The sequence below is a fragment of the Pinus tabuliformis genome, chromosome Q (assembly GCF_031772625.1).
Source record: "Pinus tabuliformis cultivar Carrire ecotype Pingquan chromosome Q, CPIR1, whole genome shotgun sequence".
Classification (NCBI taxonomy): domain Eukaryota; kingdom Viridiplantae; phylum Streptophyta; class Pinopsida; order Pinales; family Pinaceae; genus Pinus; species Pinus tabuliformis.
The window spans coordinates 523879407-523897167 of NC_142296.1; the positions used below are offsets into that span (position 1 = coordinate 523879407).

General features: G+C 37.6%; 1 protein-coding gene across 1 annotated transcript; it reads left to right on the forward strand.

Moving 5' to 3' along the window:
- Positions 1–14172: 14172 nt before the first annotated feature.
- LOC149220509 (uncharacterized) lies at positions 14173–14559 on the forward strand. Its single transcript, XM_089387120.1, has one exon. It carries the CDS (start codon positions 14173–14175, stop codon positions 14557–14559), a length of 387 nt encoding a protein of 128 aa, XP_089243246.1.
- Positions 14560–17761: the final 3202 nt, after the last annotated feature.

Genomic DNA, 17761 nt, shown 5'->3' on the forward strand with positions numbered 1-17761 from the left:
GATCAATTCAGAATTTCAGAATTAAATTTAAACTGCAGATTTTAATATGCTATTGTTATTTATAAATTTTGTATATTCTTTATTTTCAGTTTCAAAGTTTTTATTGTTATTTATAAATTCTGTATATTCTTTATTTTCAGTTTTATAACTTTTTTTGGGCTGTGTTTTTCAAACTTTTATTAGTTTTTTAATTTTATAATGATGAATTTTGTATCCGAGACATTGTCGTGATTCTGTTAGAATTTTGTTTCGCTTTTCTGTGGTTTTGATGAGAAGTAACGTTTGATATTTGCGTGATTTTAGTTTTTATATGAAAGTAAGGTATAATGAATTCTCCCTTTCTATTTATTTATTTGATTAATATTTTAAGAATGAAATTAGAATAATTAATAATATTATGTTGTGATATTTTTATTTATGGATATTGATTTCATAAGTTATTGGAATCAATATTTATAAGTTGCAATCAACAAATCTAAGATTAGAGTGAACTTATAACATAAGCTCATTTGTACTTCTCTAAGCCATTAGTTAAGTTGTACAAGTAGATTACGAGTAAATGGGTTTCTTAACTCATTTATAAAGTTATATATTGAGTACTTTTTTTGCAACTTTCTTGTAGATCAAGTTAAATGAGTTTCTTAACCTGTTTATAAAGTTAAATATTGAGTACCTTCTTTGCAACTTTCTTCCATATACATCATCTTCTATATGTGGACACATAGACATCCACATCTAAGTGCACATTGATTTGAAAACCCCATTAGGTTTTCCTAATGGAAAGCTCATTTCAAGTCAACCCTAGACCTTAAAGAAGTTTGACATACCTCTATATTTCTACAAGGAGGTTAAATTAGACCTCTCACCTAAAATTTGTGACATATGTTTATAAATTACTTATTCAACATATTTCTAACCTCTATAATGATATGTAACTATGTAAAATGACAATGATGTGTCAATAGCTTAAATGTGTTAATATTTTCTTCCCCTACTTGACTCATTCCTTCATCTACATTTCCAGCCCAATCAAAGTCTAAAAAACCTGTCAATATAACATTACATGAATCAGTATAAACAATACCAAAATCTAAGGTTCCTTGGAGATACCTTAAAACACCTTTTGTTGCAACCCAATGGCTCTCAAGGGGCTTTGACATAAATTGGCTCAATGCACTGACTGCATAAGCCAAATTTGGCCTAGTTGTAGTCATGTAGATTAGACTCCCAACCAGTGGTCTATACAAAGTCGCATCTGCCACCTTAGATCCATCACCATTCTAAAGCTTTAAATTCTGTTGTAAAGGTACTGTTGCAGCTTTGCACCGATCCATTCTAAACTTTTCTAGTAAGCTCTTGAAATAATTACTCTGTAACATAAAAGTTTTTCCATAATCCCTCCAGACTTCCAAACCCAAATAGTAATGTAGCTCTCCAAGGTATTTCATCTCAAAGACTTGTGACATCTGCTCCTTGATTTCTTTAATGAGATTATCAGTCCATATGCAACCTAAATATTCTTCACCCTCTTTGACAAAACCCTCCGGTTTCACTATGTAGACTTCTTCTTTTAAGTCCCCATTTAAAAAGCAAATTTAACATCTAGCTGGTGAATCATCCAATGGTGTTTGGTAGCTAGAGAAATTATCATTCTGATTGTGTTTAGTTTAGCTACAGGGGCAAATGTCTCATCATAATCTATACCTTCTTGTTGCGAATACCCCTTTGCAACCAACCTAGCTTTATATTTATCAATGCTCTCATACGCTTTAAATTTAGGCTTATATAACCATTTGCATCCTATGGGTTGTTTGCCTTCAGGTAGTTTAACTAAATCCCAAGTTTTGTTTTTGAGGATTGATTCATATTCCTCTTCCATAGCAACCCTCCATTCACTATATTAACTGGCTTCTTTGCAAGTAGAGGGTTCAATAACATTAATCATAGTAGTTATAGAAGCATTTTCCCTATATCTTGTTGGCAACTGAACCTTCCTACATCATCTTCTTTCCCTTCTTACTGTTGTTGATGCTCATTGTTGTCACCTGATTCATCACCTCCTTCTTCCACAAACAAGGGCACTTGCCATTCTTCATTAGCACTCTCATGGATTCCATCACTAACCTATTCATAAAACATTACATCTCTGCTTGCAAAAAAATTATGAGTAAAGGGATTAAACAATTTGTAAGCCTTAAATTCTGTACAATACCCAACAAAAATACATTTGATGGCCTTTGAATTCAGTTTATTTCTATCTTCCTTTGGGACTTGAGCAAAGGCTTTAGAGCCAAAGACTCTCAAATGCTTAACTGCAGGCTTATATCCAAATAAAGCTTCAAAAGGAGTTTTGAAATCTAAACTTCTTTTTGGACTCCTATTCTTTAGATATACAGCAGTATTAATTGCTTCAACCCAAAACCCATTAGAAAGATTCTTACCTTTTAACACACTGCGAGCACACTCTACAAGGGTTCTGTTCTTCCTCTCTGCAACCTCATTTTGTTGATCGTCATCCTTTCAAAACACAGCCGCAATTATTTCTCCACCAGCCAATCATTACTTTTTTCTCATGTAATGATCTGATATCACATTGCCACCCACTGTGGGGAGGAGGAGGAGAATCAAACCCAAAAAAAACTCTCTTTCTCCGGCTATGTAAGGGATCTCAGCCTCTGTAAGTAGCGAAAAAAATAGCACCCTCTTCAGACTTCGTTAGATTCAACATCAGCAAATAGATTCAGACTCAACGACTTCGACTCTTTTCAGAGCTTGAGCCCACGCTCAGCGTTCCTCAGCCTTCTCCCAAGGCAGTATCTACGATCTCTCACAGGAAACGTCGGTCGCCAGGCAAGAGATCTGAATGAACTCCAGGCAAGGGATCTCGGCCTCCAGGGAAGGGATCTTCGCCTCCCCTTCCAATATTTCGACCTCCTCTGATACCATCGTGACTTTCAAGCGAAGGCTAAAGAAACTGTCCAATTCATTCCCAAAAGAACAATCTTGGTGACAATATCACAACAGCAGGAAGTTTCAACGCGGCTTCTCCTCGGCCTTATGTACAATTGTTCCCGATAAATCCATGTAACACGAAGACAGCATCTCTTTGCAGCGTCCACACACCTCCAATCCACAGGATTCTCACCGTAGCAGCAGGCAAGCTCGGCCTCAAGCTCCTTCACCCATTGATCGATAGCGGAGTGATCCAAAACCCGTCAGTGATCCAAAATGTTGGTGCAGCACAGAAAAAATCGCGACCTCTTCCTGGACAGTCTCAGCTTCCTCCACGACAATCCCGCGGTGATCCAAAAACGGATTCAACTCCAAATAAACCAAATCCACGGCGGCCTCTACTTGTTCGCCACCTCTTCACCGCAGGCTTCCTCCTCTTAATGGTCGGCGCGAGTCAAGAATGGTCTACTCGCGTCTTTTTTGAAAATAAAAATCGCGTAAGGCCATAACTGAATCAACTTGGCGATCACCCTTAAAAATGCGTTGATCGCCCTCCAACTGCGCTTGTCAAATTTATGCCTCCACTCAGGGTTACAGGCCGTCCTCATCCCTGAAACTCGATACTATGTCAAAAATGTAAGAATCAACTCTATTGAATCACAGGTGTGGAACACCACTTGGACACTGCCTCTGCAGAACGCGTTCTATCTTACATGCATCACATGCATCACATGAGGAAAATATATAATTTACAGAAATTGGGAAGTTGAAACAACACCCTAGAAAACAGAAACAAATTCTTAATCTAAGTTTCGGTTTGAACCGTCATTCCATTAAGACATTTTTTCATTACTCTCAACAAAAACAATTTCCAAAAATGAGCAACATAGGAGCAATACAGTTGGTAATGGTAGCCATGGCCAAATTAGGGCAAAGAAAATATTTGTGGGTGGCTTAGCACCTACAGTCACTGAGAATGACATGAGAAATTATTTTCAGTAGTTTGGGACAATTATCCATGCGGCCGTAATGTTTGATACCATAACTCAAGCACCTAGAGGGTTTGGCTTCATCATCTATGACTCAAAAAATGCTGTGGATTTAGTTCTACAAAATCCCTTTCATCAGCTCAATGGAAAGATAGTAGAAGTCAAACAAGCAATTCCCAAGTTGTTCCCTAATGGTAGAGGAGGTAATTTCGGTGCGAACAATTATCACAGCTTCCATTCAACTCTTGTTCCTCCAGTGAATAATAGTTATGGTTACTGTTCATATGGATTCCCTATTAAGTATGGGGTTCCTACACAAAAAGTTTGTGGAAGCGCAGATCGCCGAGCTTATCTCGATTGTAGGTTGCTCAAGTTTGTTGATGGGCCTCATCCATATATGTTGTTGTTTGGTTAATGTGGTCAATGCTTTCAATACTCTAACAACTTCACAACTCTCTTGATTTCTAGCACCCTGCACCACTCCGGCTCCCAAAAGCGAATGCAAGTGGTGGATAAGTCATCAACATAAATGCATTTAATGCAACCTCGACACTAAAAGATTTCAAAATTCAAATATCTTCTCGCCTGGGATTTCAAATTGAAAAATGGCGCGCAGAGTTTCTACAACATATTATTGAATATTATTGAATAGGGAAGAAATGGTTCTCTACCTCATTTTGAGCTTCTTGGGTGTTGGCACCATCCCCCACTGCACCAACATCGCAGACAACTTCATAATGGACATAAGCAAGACGCTCCTCATGGCGAGATCTCTTTTCCATCTAGGGTTGCGGCTGCTCCTTCCGATAATAATAGTAGTAAAGGCTAGAAGTTAGCGGATAAAACAAGAGATTTTATTTATGATGAAATGGCCAAAAACTAGATAGAAGATTTCTTATATCAAATAATTTATGTATTTCTTTGCAAAAGTTCTCACTTGAAAATGGTAAAAATGGTAAGACCTTTGGGTGCATAAATAAAACAAGAGATTTTATTTATGATGAAATGGAGAGAATATTTCTTATATAAAATAATTTATTTATTTCTTATTTGAACTCATTGTTAATATGAATAAAAAATATGTTATCAAATATATTATTTTGAAATTGTCATTTTGCTTGTTTGAACTCCGTGTTACTTTGAATAAAACATATGCTGTCAAATATATTATTTTGAAATTTTCATTTGAAATTAAGCTTTTTTTATTAATATTTTTTAGGATCATATTATATTTTAAGCTAAATTTGTTTGGCTTCACAATATGTTTTGTCATAAAAATATATTAGACAAACCTTTTAAATAAATAAGATAATGGAAAAATAGTTTTTTATCTACTATTCTATATTTCTCTATGTGTGGGTCACTAACCATGGAGATGTATTCCATAGGTTATATTATACTAATGACCCATATGATAGGATGTAGATTTCATCTACTTTGGATTGCCATGTGGGTTCCTCATTGAGGGTCTCTTTGGTATGCACATCCTTTCCCTTATCAGAGGATGATGTCTTAAAAGAATTGATGAAGCATATGTATGTATCATCAGTGGCGCCGTGACAATGGAGAATCTAGTTGTGCACACAAAGATTTCATTTGTTGCATGTGCAATTACGCTGAAAACATTTGGTTTTCTTTGTTAGAAAATTTCATCATTATAGTTCTGCAAGTTGGCTAAATTTACTTCAAACGGATGATTTTTGGAAGTAGTAACTCAAGAATCGACCCACTAATTGAAATGTGGAACATTTGAATACACTTATTTGTTGGAAATTGATGTCACTTGATATCTGATATTGATAACTGGAGACTACTCAAAGATTAGTCCAAACTGCCAGTGAAAGACTCATTGTCTGAAATACCCCATGTAAAATTTTTGTTAGAGAAGATCGGGAATATAAAACAGAGATACCATAGAATGTTCAAGATATTAATTTAAGACTACTTCCAACAATGAGAAAAAGACAAAAAACATATACTACAACGAAATGTCCATTATGGACCCTCTTGATTATGTCTTGACTCTACATTCTTCCATCTCCCTGCATCGATTTGAACTAAACAAAGTGTTTTTGAAATAGTCTCCAAGACAAATGAGATGTGTTATATTGCAATTTTAGGATTTTGAATTTAAATTTGAAACTCAAACAAACCGCCCCATCATATTTAATACTTAAACTACCTTTCCAACTCACCATATCACTTACTCAACCATTTGGAAATTGTAGCGGTGATCCTAACGAAGATTACTTCAAAATAAGGGGTTGACAGAAAATGGATGACCAAAATATGGGAGGAAGGGAACGCTGGAAAAGTGTCAATAATATAAATACCATAAATGCATACATATGGATAACATAGTCTTAGGGATAATGCTCATCGTTTTCCCACTACTCATCATTAAATAATCGATACATTGATAGATTTTGGAATCAATTCAAGAAAAACTATGACCTTAATAACTCTAGCCAATAGGAATTGTAACCCATAGTAACTATAACCAATGATAACTATTACCACAATTACTCTAGCTAACAAGAAATTTGATCAATGAATGAATAAGATGATCATAGGTTGTTTCTCATAATAGTTCTCTGATCAAGAAATTCCTTATAACTATGACTAATGAACATTGATTATAGTTATTGTGAGTCAAGGTTCCTAACTAACAAAAGAATTATTCCCTAGAACTATTACTGAAAAAGAAAGGTCGTAGGTTAATTTCATAGTCAAAGCTCTCACATCATAATTCTTGTGGTCATGATTCTTGTAACTATGAACAACAAAGGAATGATTCCTAAGGTCATAGTTCCTAAGGGCCAAATTTATTGAGGTCATAATTCCTAAGGGTTAAAGTTCTCAAGTTCAGAGTTCTTGTATGACATAGTTACTATGGCCATATTTCTTGTGGGTTGTATTTTCTATTGGTTAGAGATTCCAATGATAAGAAAGCTCATAAAATTTCTACAATGAGAGTCAATGAAGTGCTTGATGGAAAATGAGAGGGAGGGAAATATATATATATATATATATATATATATATATATATATATATATATATATATATATAGAGAGAGAGAGAGAGAGAGAGAGAGAGAGAGAGAGAGAAGAAAATTTGTAAATGGAAATAGAGAGATAGAGAGTGTTGGGAATAAATTATTCATAATGGTATAAACAACAATTACAGCCATCAAATTCCATTCCATCAAATTCCACAATACTAGGGTTTTCAAACTGCACAAAACTAAGGTCTTCAAATTTCACTTCAATATACATTGAGAGAGATCACCAACTTGTGTTGCAAGGTCAATATGGAATGTTTACTTACGTTGTCTAATTATCCACTCAAATTTTGATGCAGGAGCATCTAGGTCTAGCCAGTAATGTGATGGAGTGGTCATATGTTGTGGCTAATGCAAGTTTGGAGGAAGACTTGGTTGTTTAATTTGTATTAATTTCAAGTACATGTAAGTAGTTAATTATTGCCTAATTCTGAACTGAATTGGGAAATAAGTGGCAAGTGATCCTCCCTGTCTGGAGATCAAGCCAATTAGCTATATTGATTTGTTAGAGTAGGATATGATTTCTAGGAATAGAGTGAATTCCTTCATTTATGGAAGGAAATTGTTAGACAGAGCATATATGTGTTCCTTTATTTTCTGAAAGAAAGGGAGAGAGGATCAGAGAGGATTTGAAAGTAATGTAAGCCTACGAGTATCGTAGGAGGAAAAGGCCACTAATTTGCAGAATCAGGCCAGAGAGGATTGAGGAGTGGAGTTAGTACAACGAGAGAGAGTGTGGATTGCATTTTTTGAGACAAAGGTCTTTATCTATGTAATCTGGCCCAAGGCCAAGACTTTGTTACTTGTTTATTGTGAATAAATCAATGTTGCATGTATAATAATATAAACAGCACAGGGAGGCCTCAAATACTTGTCATTTTCTCTGTATTGGGATGAATTTGGTGTTGGCCTGTGTTTTCATACTTTATAGTGGAAATCCCTGTGGTTAAGGCAAATTTGGTGTAGTTTGGCTCCGCAAGCGGAAATCCCATTTACACAGGGAAATCGAGCTAAACACTTAGCAGATTCAGGGAAGCAAACTTGAAATTTTATGAGCAAGAGTTTTGGGTCTTATCGGGTTCGGTATATGTATCACATCGCATAGTTGGATCGATGCATATTAAAGGCCTGATCCCCAAACCTTGTGATTTTCGATTGCGACATATCGTATCGGAGGATGGAAGTGGAGGTGGTATATTGTAAAGCGGCATATTGCAACCGTCGATAGCGATTAGCGATATCGCATCAGACCTCCGCCGAGTGATAGCGCCGATAGTTGTGGACCATTGGAACCCCGATCGCCGATATTGCAATTCAATCTGAGCCGTCTGATCGGCCAGATCCCGATCCGCAACATTATCACATATTTGTTTAAAAAAGGGAAAAAAACGTTGTTTTGGCATTTTCCAAGGGTATTTCAATTCCAAAATGAAAAGGAATATATCTTGTGGAAAAGGGTGTAAAGTGGGGTTTTAAGGCTAAATGCATATAAAACGCTTCCGATATGCATATGTGTGGGCATGAAGCTTTAAAGGTCCATTAAGGGGAAAATGAGTCCCGATAAGGTATACTGGTTATGGCGGCCTTAAGGTTGCATCAAATTTGAACTCACTATATTGGAGATTCCTCTTTCCACATTGATGGGGTTTTCAAATTCTACAAAGCTAGAGTTTTCATAGTGCATAATACTAAGGTTTTCAAATTTCATAATGGTATTTCCTAATAATGCACATACATTTTTTACCCATGCTAAGCAAGTAGCCTATCTTGGGCCTTACGGAGCCTAGACAACTAGGAACATGTGTGTATTCCTAAGAACAAGCACACATTCTTGTGGGCATGTGTTCCTCATGATAGCCCCATTTCCACTTTTGGGGTCATCATTCTTGTGCAAGTGACCTTAGTTGATTCTCACTAGTTTTTTCAATTATGCATAATCCTTCTCAAGGTCTCATTATAGAATTTCTCACAACATTCCTTCATACACTTCATGCTAGGTGTTTTCTCATTAGTCTACATAGTTTATTTCTTTTGCCACATATGAAGTCATTGCCACACATATGTGATTCCACAACCACTTGCCACATGGTTATTTACAATATACCAGTAGAGTGCTAAGTTATTTCATCATGACTATTCCCTAATTACAAAAGCCTCCATCATGTCCTAGTTGATTTCTTACACTTGTTTGAGAAAATTTCACATATTTAACTTTATGTATCTATTTATTACTCTTTTAGGTTCATCTCATCATTATAGATTGGTCATGGTTACGAGCATTGTAATAGGTTATCATCATTAATTTCTTAAAACCTCCTTTTCTTTATACTTATTTTTCTATCTTCTCATAGGTTTTGTATTCCTTGAGGGGCAAGTTTCTTCCAATTTTGGCTTCATTCGTATGTAATTTAGGGAATTATGATACTATTTCTCATCTATAATTTCTCTTGATCCAGATTGAATTATTATATTGTTAGCCATCTATCTCAATACTTTCAAAGTGGAAGAATTACATCAATCAACTTGTAAGGTCTTTTTATCAATGGGTCCCAATTTGGAAAAATTGGGTATGAAATCTTCCAGAGCCATTTTGAGGCATTAAAAAAAAAAATTGGGGTAAAAAAATTATCGCTTGTGCGAGACCATTTGGTAGCTTGAAGTTTGTATGCAAAATTTATGCCTCTTGAAATTTGATCTACCATACTGACCACCATGGTACAAGTCGACATCATGTTAATCTTTGTTACCCATGCATATGGGGCTAGCCATGTGTGGAATTTCAAAAAGACTCTAGAAGGTCCAAAATCGTAGCTCTAATTAAGGGTTGAGGGAATCAAACCTTTCATATAGTTAGTTATTGGGTTATGTTAAATACTAGGCCACTAGGAGGAGCAGGGATTCCATTTCATGCTATTATATTTTCTTCCATGTTTGGGCAAAGCAATTGGGAGTGGGATGTTAGAGAGAAAAAAAGGGGCTTAAGATTTTGTAGCAACTTTACAAGATACTGGTCTTAGGTAACTCTATAGAGAGTACCACTTTCTTTGCATCTACACATTTTTCCATAGTAGAGAATAGAGATCAAAGCAACCTCACCTTCTAGCTAGGTTTCTCTTGTAAGGCTTTCCCAAGGAAAAAAATGTGCCTATTTTGGTTAGTGTGTGTATGTCTTTTCAATCTATATTTCTTGCATTTCGGCTAATTTATGTCTAAACATACAAACAATAAATAAAGAATCAGGTATCTAAAAAGAATTAACATTCACAGTAAAAATTTCAATATTTTATCAGATCTATTATGATAAATTGTTCCAATGGAATATCCACGACAATTATCATCTCCACTTCTTGCCTGAACGACTAGTGACTTCTTTACTACCACTTGCTACGTCAGTCAGTTTAACATATTATGTGATTGTATGTTACTTTACTTTTGATGTTCTTTTCTTATTTTATCGCCATTCTTCCCATCTTCAAAATGCAACATCCTCAAAGCAAGTAAATCCAATAACCATTAATTAGGAGTTAGGCTCAACAATCATCTTGAATCCATTTTATATTTGAACCCATCATTCATATCAACTGGAATTGCATTTTCAAACTATGCCATGATGGTTAGGTTGTTACTTTCATCAATAGTATCAAAAGATTTTATTATGAGGACAAGTATAAAAGGCAAACAATACATAAAATAATTACTAAAATTTATTTTCCCACATATTACAACTATATATTAGTTATATCGATATTCTCTTACCCTTGTAGCAGTAAAGAAGGTTCCAAATTTATTTATCCTCCCTTAATTGACTATATAAACCTCATTATATATAAAGTGTAATAATAAACCTTTATATTCACATAAAGTTACTCATATTCATGAAGTCATATAATTTCAATTTACTTTTGTTTTTTGAATGGTTATACACATTTTTCAATAACCAAATTATCTTCATCATAAATTAGTCCACAATAGTAAAATTACTATTTATACAAAAATCTAAATCACAATAAAGATAAATGTAAAAGTGTTTCCCAAAAATTTCATATGAAACCATTGACTTATTACATATTAACTTGTTACATGTCTTACTTTTTTGAACTTGTTATAGAATATTTGAATTCATTTTAATCATTCTTCCAAATTGTGGAATGTGTAATTCTCTAAGTTTAAAATGTTGTTCTTAAACCATTGCACTAAATTACATCTTAACAAATCTCATATAAAGATATTACCAATTAAATAAAATAGAAATAAAATAAATCCCATACAAAAATATTATTAGTTAAATGAAAATAAAAATAAAACACAAAAAAATTACCAATTATACTTTACCAAATGTATCATGAAAACATATAAATCAATAATGGAAAATCTTGAAAGAACATTACCACGTGAAAATGTATCACCAGATCAATAAAAAAGTACCAATTCACCTTATAGGTAATTTTTTTTCCTCTTTTAATTTTGTTTCAATTTTTAATTTAATCACTAGATATGTAGGAGTTAGATGTTAGATGTTAGACATAAATATTTTCTAAATTCAAATTTTTTATATAGTAAGTTTGTCTTTATTGATAAAATTACGGACATTTTTTTAGATAAACCATCTTATCCCATATCTATCAAGCACTGAGAGGGATCATATCTCTTGAGGTCCAAACGCTTTTTTGAGTAAAAAACTTGAGGAAAGGTTAAGATGGATCTAGATATTTGATCCCTCTTGGTGCTTGATTGATCCAAGGATGTTTGATCCCTATTTGCGCTTGATAGATCCAAGGTTAAGATGGATCTAGGCTGGTTATATAATATCTATATTTGTATCTATGCGTCTCTTTATTATTCCTCTCTCTATCTCACCCCCCAAATATACACACTCTCTCTCCATATCTATCTATCTCTCTCTCACTCCCTTTTCCTCTCCCTCTCTTTCTCTTCCCCTTCGCCCCCCCTCTCTCTCTCCTCCCTCTCTTCACTCCCTCTCTCCTCTCTTCCTCACTTTCTCTCCATATCTACCTTTTCACTCCCTCTCTCCCTCCACATTTATCCCGCTCTCCTCTCTTCCTCACTCTCTCTCCATCTCTACCTTGTCACTCCCTCTCTCCCCCCACATTTCTCCCTCTATGACTTTATTCTTTCCTCCCTTTGTGTCCCCCTCCATCTCCCTCTGTCTCTCTCCTTTCTCTTGAGTCCTATGTCTCTCCCTTTATCTACCACCTCCCTCTATCTCTCCCCCCATCACTCTCTCCCTCTCTCTTCCCTCCAACTTTTTCACTATCTCCCTCCCTCTCTCCTTTTCTCTCTCCCCTCCATCTGTGTCTCCCTCTCTCTCTTCTCCTTCTATCCCTATCTCTCTCCTCCCCACTTCTCTCTCTTCCCTCCTCTCCTCTCTCCCTCACTCTCTCTCCACCTCTATCTATCTATGTCTTTGTTCTTTCCTCCCACTCTCTCCCCCTCCAACTCCATATCTCTCTCTCTCCCTCTCTCTTTCTCTCTCCCCCCTATCTCTCTCTCACCTCAATCTCTCCTCTCTATTCCTTCCTCTCTTTCCCTCTCTCTCACCTCCCTCTCCCCCCCTCCCCCAATCTCTCTCTCTCTCTCTCTCTCTCTCTCTCTCTCTCCACCCTCCAACTTTGTCACTCTCTACTCCCCTCTCTCTCTCTTAAATTTGATCCCATTGTATTGTGTTTAAGAAAGTATCTAAATTTAAAAAACTCAATTGGTTGTTAAATATTAAACATATATTTTGGATTAATCATGTCAAAGAAAATACAATAATGAAAAACTTAAGAATCATGCATTATATTTCCTCTATTATTGCGAGTCAATTTGCTTGCTCTAATTTCTTGGATCCTTAGTTAAGATGGATCTATGTTTGTTCTTAATCATATTATTTATATTATATAAATTTCACATCTTTATATATAAAAGTATTCTCATTTTTAATTTTATCAAAACCTTGATTTAATTTCTATGGAAATATTTTCAGTATTAGTGAGGATAGAGGGTTTAGATATATCTCAAAAGTAAGTATAATCATTTTCTTTTTAGATTTAATTAAAAAATGTTATAAAATAAAATGAAAATGAAATATTGATAAAATATTTTGATTGTGAAATAAGTTATGCTTTTTGGGAATGTGGTATCAATAAGTCATGGTATTGTAACAAAGCCTATTTACAAGTTAAGAATATCTATGGTAAAGTGGGGTGAATATCCATGGTAAAAATCTTGTCATATTGTTATAAAATATTTTGATTTCGAAATAAGTTATGATTTTTTGGAATGTAGTATTGACAAGCCATGGTATTGGATTGTAACAAATCATATTCACATGTTCATAATATTAATGACAAAGTGGGGTGAATATCCATGGTTAAAAAATCTTGGCATATAGCTATAAAATATTTGATTGTGAAATAATTTCTAGTTTTTGAGCATGTGGTTATAATAAGCCATGGTATTGTAACAAAGTCTATTCACGGGTTAATAACCAAATAAAAATATAACAAATTGAATTTTAGTATTTTTATTACTTTAAATTTTTATTATTAATCGACCCAACATTTAAATGTTCAATGTTTTAAAATTGTTATATTACACCTGCACATCTATTGTATACTTATAAATAAAATCAGGTTAAAATATATAACACATATGAGTAGTACTTGTTAGCGCTGCTACATAGCTTTGGTTTTTGAAGGTCAAAAATGAGCTTGGTCCGCTCGGTTATGCTTAAAGGAAGCTCATAATGGTCATTCTTGCCTTTTTTCCTTAGCCTCACTCATTCTACCTCCATCTCCGTTTCCCCTGTTTTTCTTCTAAAAAACCAACAAAACCCCTTTTTGTTGCAAGCCCCGAGCGCTAAGGCCTAAAAACTACCATAAAAACTTATCCGTATAACCCCACGCGCTCATAAACCCCTCTTTTAATCACAGTCGTCAATTTCTGCCTACTGATCCAACGGCTTCCGTCGCACCCGATAAAGCAACTTGCACGATCGTTTCCCCGCTGTCCGATCATCTCTGCCAAAGATCCAACGGTATTCGCTCTCCCCGCGCCCACAAAGTGATGGAATGATAACGCGCGATGGAGAGCGGTTTTTCTCTCTCCCCCGCCGCTACATGTCATGCGCTGAATGGGATCGCATGCCCTCATCCTTTTACCGCCTAATGCCCAAAGGCGGTGCAATCAATACCGCTTACCGCTTGACGAAAGGAGAGAGAGCGATGGCTGCGAAGAGCGTTCGGACAGCGAGAGGAGGGTTTGAAGGTCTCGTGATCGACACCCGGGCCCTCAATGAAACCCGTCTCAGCAGTAAAAGGAAGCGGCACAGAAGGAGCTGCGTAGGGGGGATCAGAGCGCCATGGAGGACATTACGAGTGTGGCCTGGCACATTTGTTGCAGCCGAGGAGGCTCCCCAGGCTTGCTATGAGACCGACTGGGGATTGCAAGGAGAAAAAGGGGAGGCATACCTCGCTCCCGCCACCGATGACGGGGCCTCTGCTGCGCTGGCTCGGACACGCTACCCCCGTTGGCATCGATCGTTGCACCCTTAGCAGCTGAAGCTTAAAGAACCCCAGGCCAAGGCTCTGGCTTTGCTACCTTCCGTGCAGTCCTTGGAATGGGGCAAAAGGGAGCCGGTAAATGATTCATCAGAAGGGTTTATGTATGGATCTGAGGTAATCACTTGCCATACAAATCGCAGTCCCAGATTTAGATCGGACAAAGATCTGCCAGATCTGATCATCCAGAAGGCAGAAAAACCTGTGTACTGGCTAGATTCAGAGATCTGCATAGGGTCAAATCCCTTATCTGAATCCTTTCAGATCCAGATTGCTCAACCTGTAGGCAGAACCATCATGCAATGGGTTCGCCCTTCAGACTTGGTGCAGGACCTCATACTGAATCTAGAGCGCAGAATGGGGATCCCATCCAGCCTGCTGCGACTTCTCTTTCAAGGTAAACAACTTGAAAACCCTCTACCCCTCTCTGCTTACAGCATTTCCAGAAACAGCTCGGTGGTGGCGACCTTCCGTTTGAGAGGAGGTGCAGCAGGGCAAGCTTCCTCTGCCCGACCTTTCTCATACAAGGACGCTGTTCATTCGGAGATCCCCAAACCCCCGGAAGCCCATAAATCTAAGGCCTTCTTGGTTGAAAAAATTGATGAAGTTCCTTCTGTTGAACTCATGCATGAAGAACTGGCTTCCCAGCATCAAGTATTTGCAGAAAGAGCCATCATTTGCAGATTTAATGGACTGTGGCCTCGAACTCAGGATCTCTATGCATGGATCCATGCAAACTGGACACATCACTGTAAGATCTTCTTTTGCTCGAAAGGTTATTTCATTGTTCTCTTTGATAACATTAAGCACTATGAAAATGCCTTCGCAGAAGGCCCTTGGTTCTTGGGAACGACAGGGCTTTTTTTGACTCCCTGGTTTCCAGACTTCGATCCAGCCACTGCATTCATTACCAAGACACCGGTATGGATTCGGCTTCCAAACTTACCTGCCCATCTATGGAATACTCGTGTCTTCAGAGCTATAGGAGACACATTGGGCAGCTTCATCCATGGAGATTTCTGGAGGGAATCCAAAGGCCTCTACTCATATGCAAGAATGTGTGTGGAGTTAGATCTGAGCAAGGGCCTTCCAGAGAAAATCAACATCAAGATAAATGACTCCGTCTGGACCCAGACGCTAGATTACGAGAACACCGCTTTTCGATGCCGCCATTGCCAACAATCTGGGCATTTGCAGAATACTTGTCCTTCTCGCTCGGCAAAAAAGAACAAGGCTAACGACTCCAAGCCCAAGTCCAAACGATGGGCTCCATGTTCTCCTCCTCCAGTCGAGGATTCAGATTCCTCCAGTTCTGAAGAAGAAGATAGCGATGAAGAATTGAAACAGGCCCCTCATTCTGTTGCCCCTTCCACCGAGGGCCTGGTGCCTTCCTCTGATTCAGCCATTGCTCAGAAACGTGTCCATTTGTCCTCTTCCTCGGACTCAGAAAAGGAGGGCTCCCCGCGAGAGGACCCCAAACTGCAAGTTGTAATCGCCCATACACCCCAAAGTGGCTGGGTTGAAGTTAAAAATAGGAAAGGGAAAAAGCTTCGTGTTGAAAGCCCCACTCTGTCAGGGTAGCATCCATTGCTTCTTAAGCTTTCAGTGACTAGTTGTAGCTCCTTGTTTGCTTATCTCATTTCCCGGAACCGAGGTTGATAGTCCTATCATTTCCGGTTGCCGGTATCCTGCATCTCTGAAATGTATTCTCTTGTACAATATTTTACTGCTTAATAGAATTAGTCTTATCGAGAAAAAAAAAATACCGCTTACCGCTTAACCCTTCGTTCCCGCCCGATAATGGCCGTGCACTTTCACTGCCTGATCACCATTGGATCTGTCTACCTGAGATCCCACAGCCCACGTTCGTCTTGCTCCCACCTCTTCTGATATCCTCCACCAAGCCATCTTCGTTGTCTATTCTCCCGATCCGATGGCCGATCTTTCTCCCTCATCCAACTTGTCCACCCGCCATGTAGTCCACGTCCCTTGACCGTTCCGTGTGCCCAAAGGACGAAGGTGATCGGCTCACCAGTACCAGTTGCAGTTTATCCTCAACAACCATATTTAACAAACAGTATGGCCAAAAGGAAAAAGGACAGAGCACGATCATTTAACTGCATTTAGCAGTTATGGAACTTCATTGATACGAGCACTCCAGCTGCCTGAGAGGATAGCAGAGCACCTGAAGAGATCAGCTTCATCCACTGAACCAAAAAAACACACTCAGAGACTCCATCCGGAAGTTAAATGCAGTTGGTGGCCAATTATGACCCCTCCATACCTAAAATGGTCCAAGTGCCCTGTAATGTAAATCTATAAATACCCAGAAGAAAGATGTAATCAAGGTTGATGGTTGATGTTTTGGTGTAAGGTTCAACTTCTGGAGACTGTAACTATTTTGACACTTGCAGTGTCTTGTCTTCATTTTCAGCTAATACAAACTTCTTTTGTTGTTAATTGCTCACTTTTCATTCTTCTTTTGTTCCAAGCTATGCCTCATAGGCTGTATTCTTGAGCTCTTGATGCTTAGTATTAGAGTAGCTGTCATCCTATATCTGTGTTAAAATCTTGTATGCGTCATTGAATAAGTTTTTCAGGTTTCTCTTCATCTAGTGCCAGAGAGTTGTCATCATGGCTGTGCATTAGGAGATTAGATTTGTAGGCTTCTTTACTGATTGCAGCCGGCCATCACATGGTCTTGTGCATCCACTGGTGTGGTCAATATTCTCCATATTCACCCAATCCTTAAATTATGAGTAGTTGGTGGTCTAAAGCCTCGTAGTCTAGGGGTGTTCTCGCATGTCTGGAGTGAGACAAAGTAGAAGTGGTTATCTGGCTTGGACAAGCATCATTCCTTCCATTCATCCATTACAACAATAAGTTGAATTTATATGTTACCAGGCATCTCCGAGCTACAACCTAGGATAGTTTCTTGGAATCCTAACATAATTGGTGTCCTTTTCGGGGAGAGGATATTGAATCTTAGCTTCACTAGGAGAATGACACAGATCCAGCTTTGATGGTAGACAAAGTCTAGACACATTTCCAGTTGTAATCATCTATCTAGCGACTCTACTGGAGGACCAACCTTTGGCGACTCCACATTACAGTTCTGGCTCAGTTCATGAGGCATACCCGGAGAAATCCTCAGAAATCACCAGCTGACCTAGTGCCTGACCCTGAAAAGATTGTT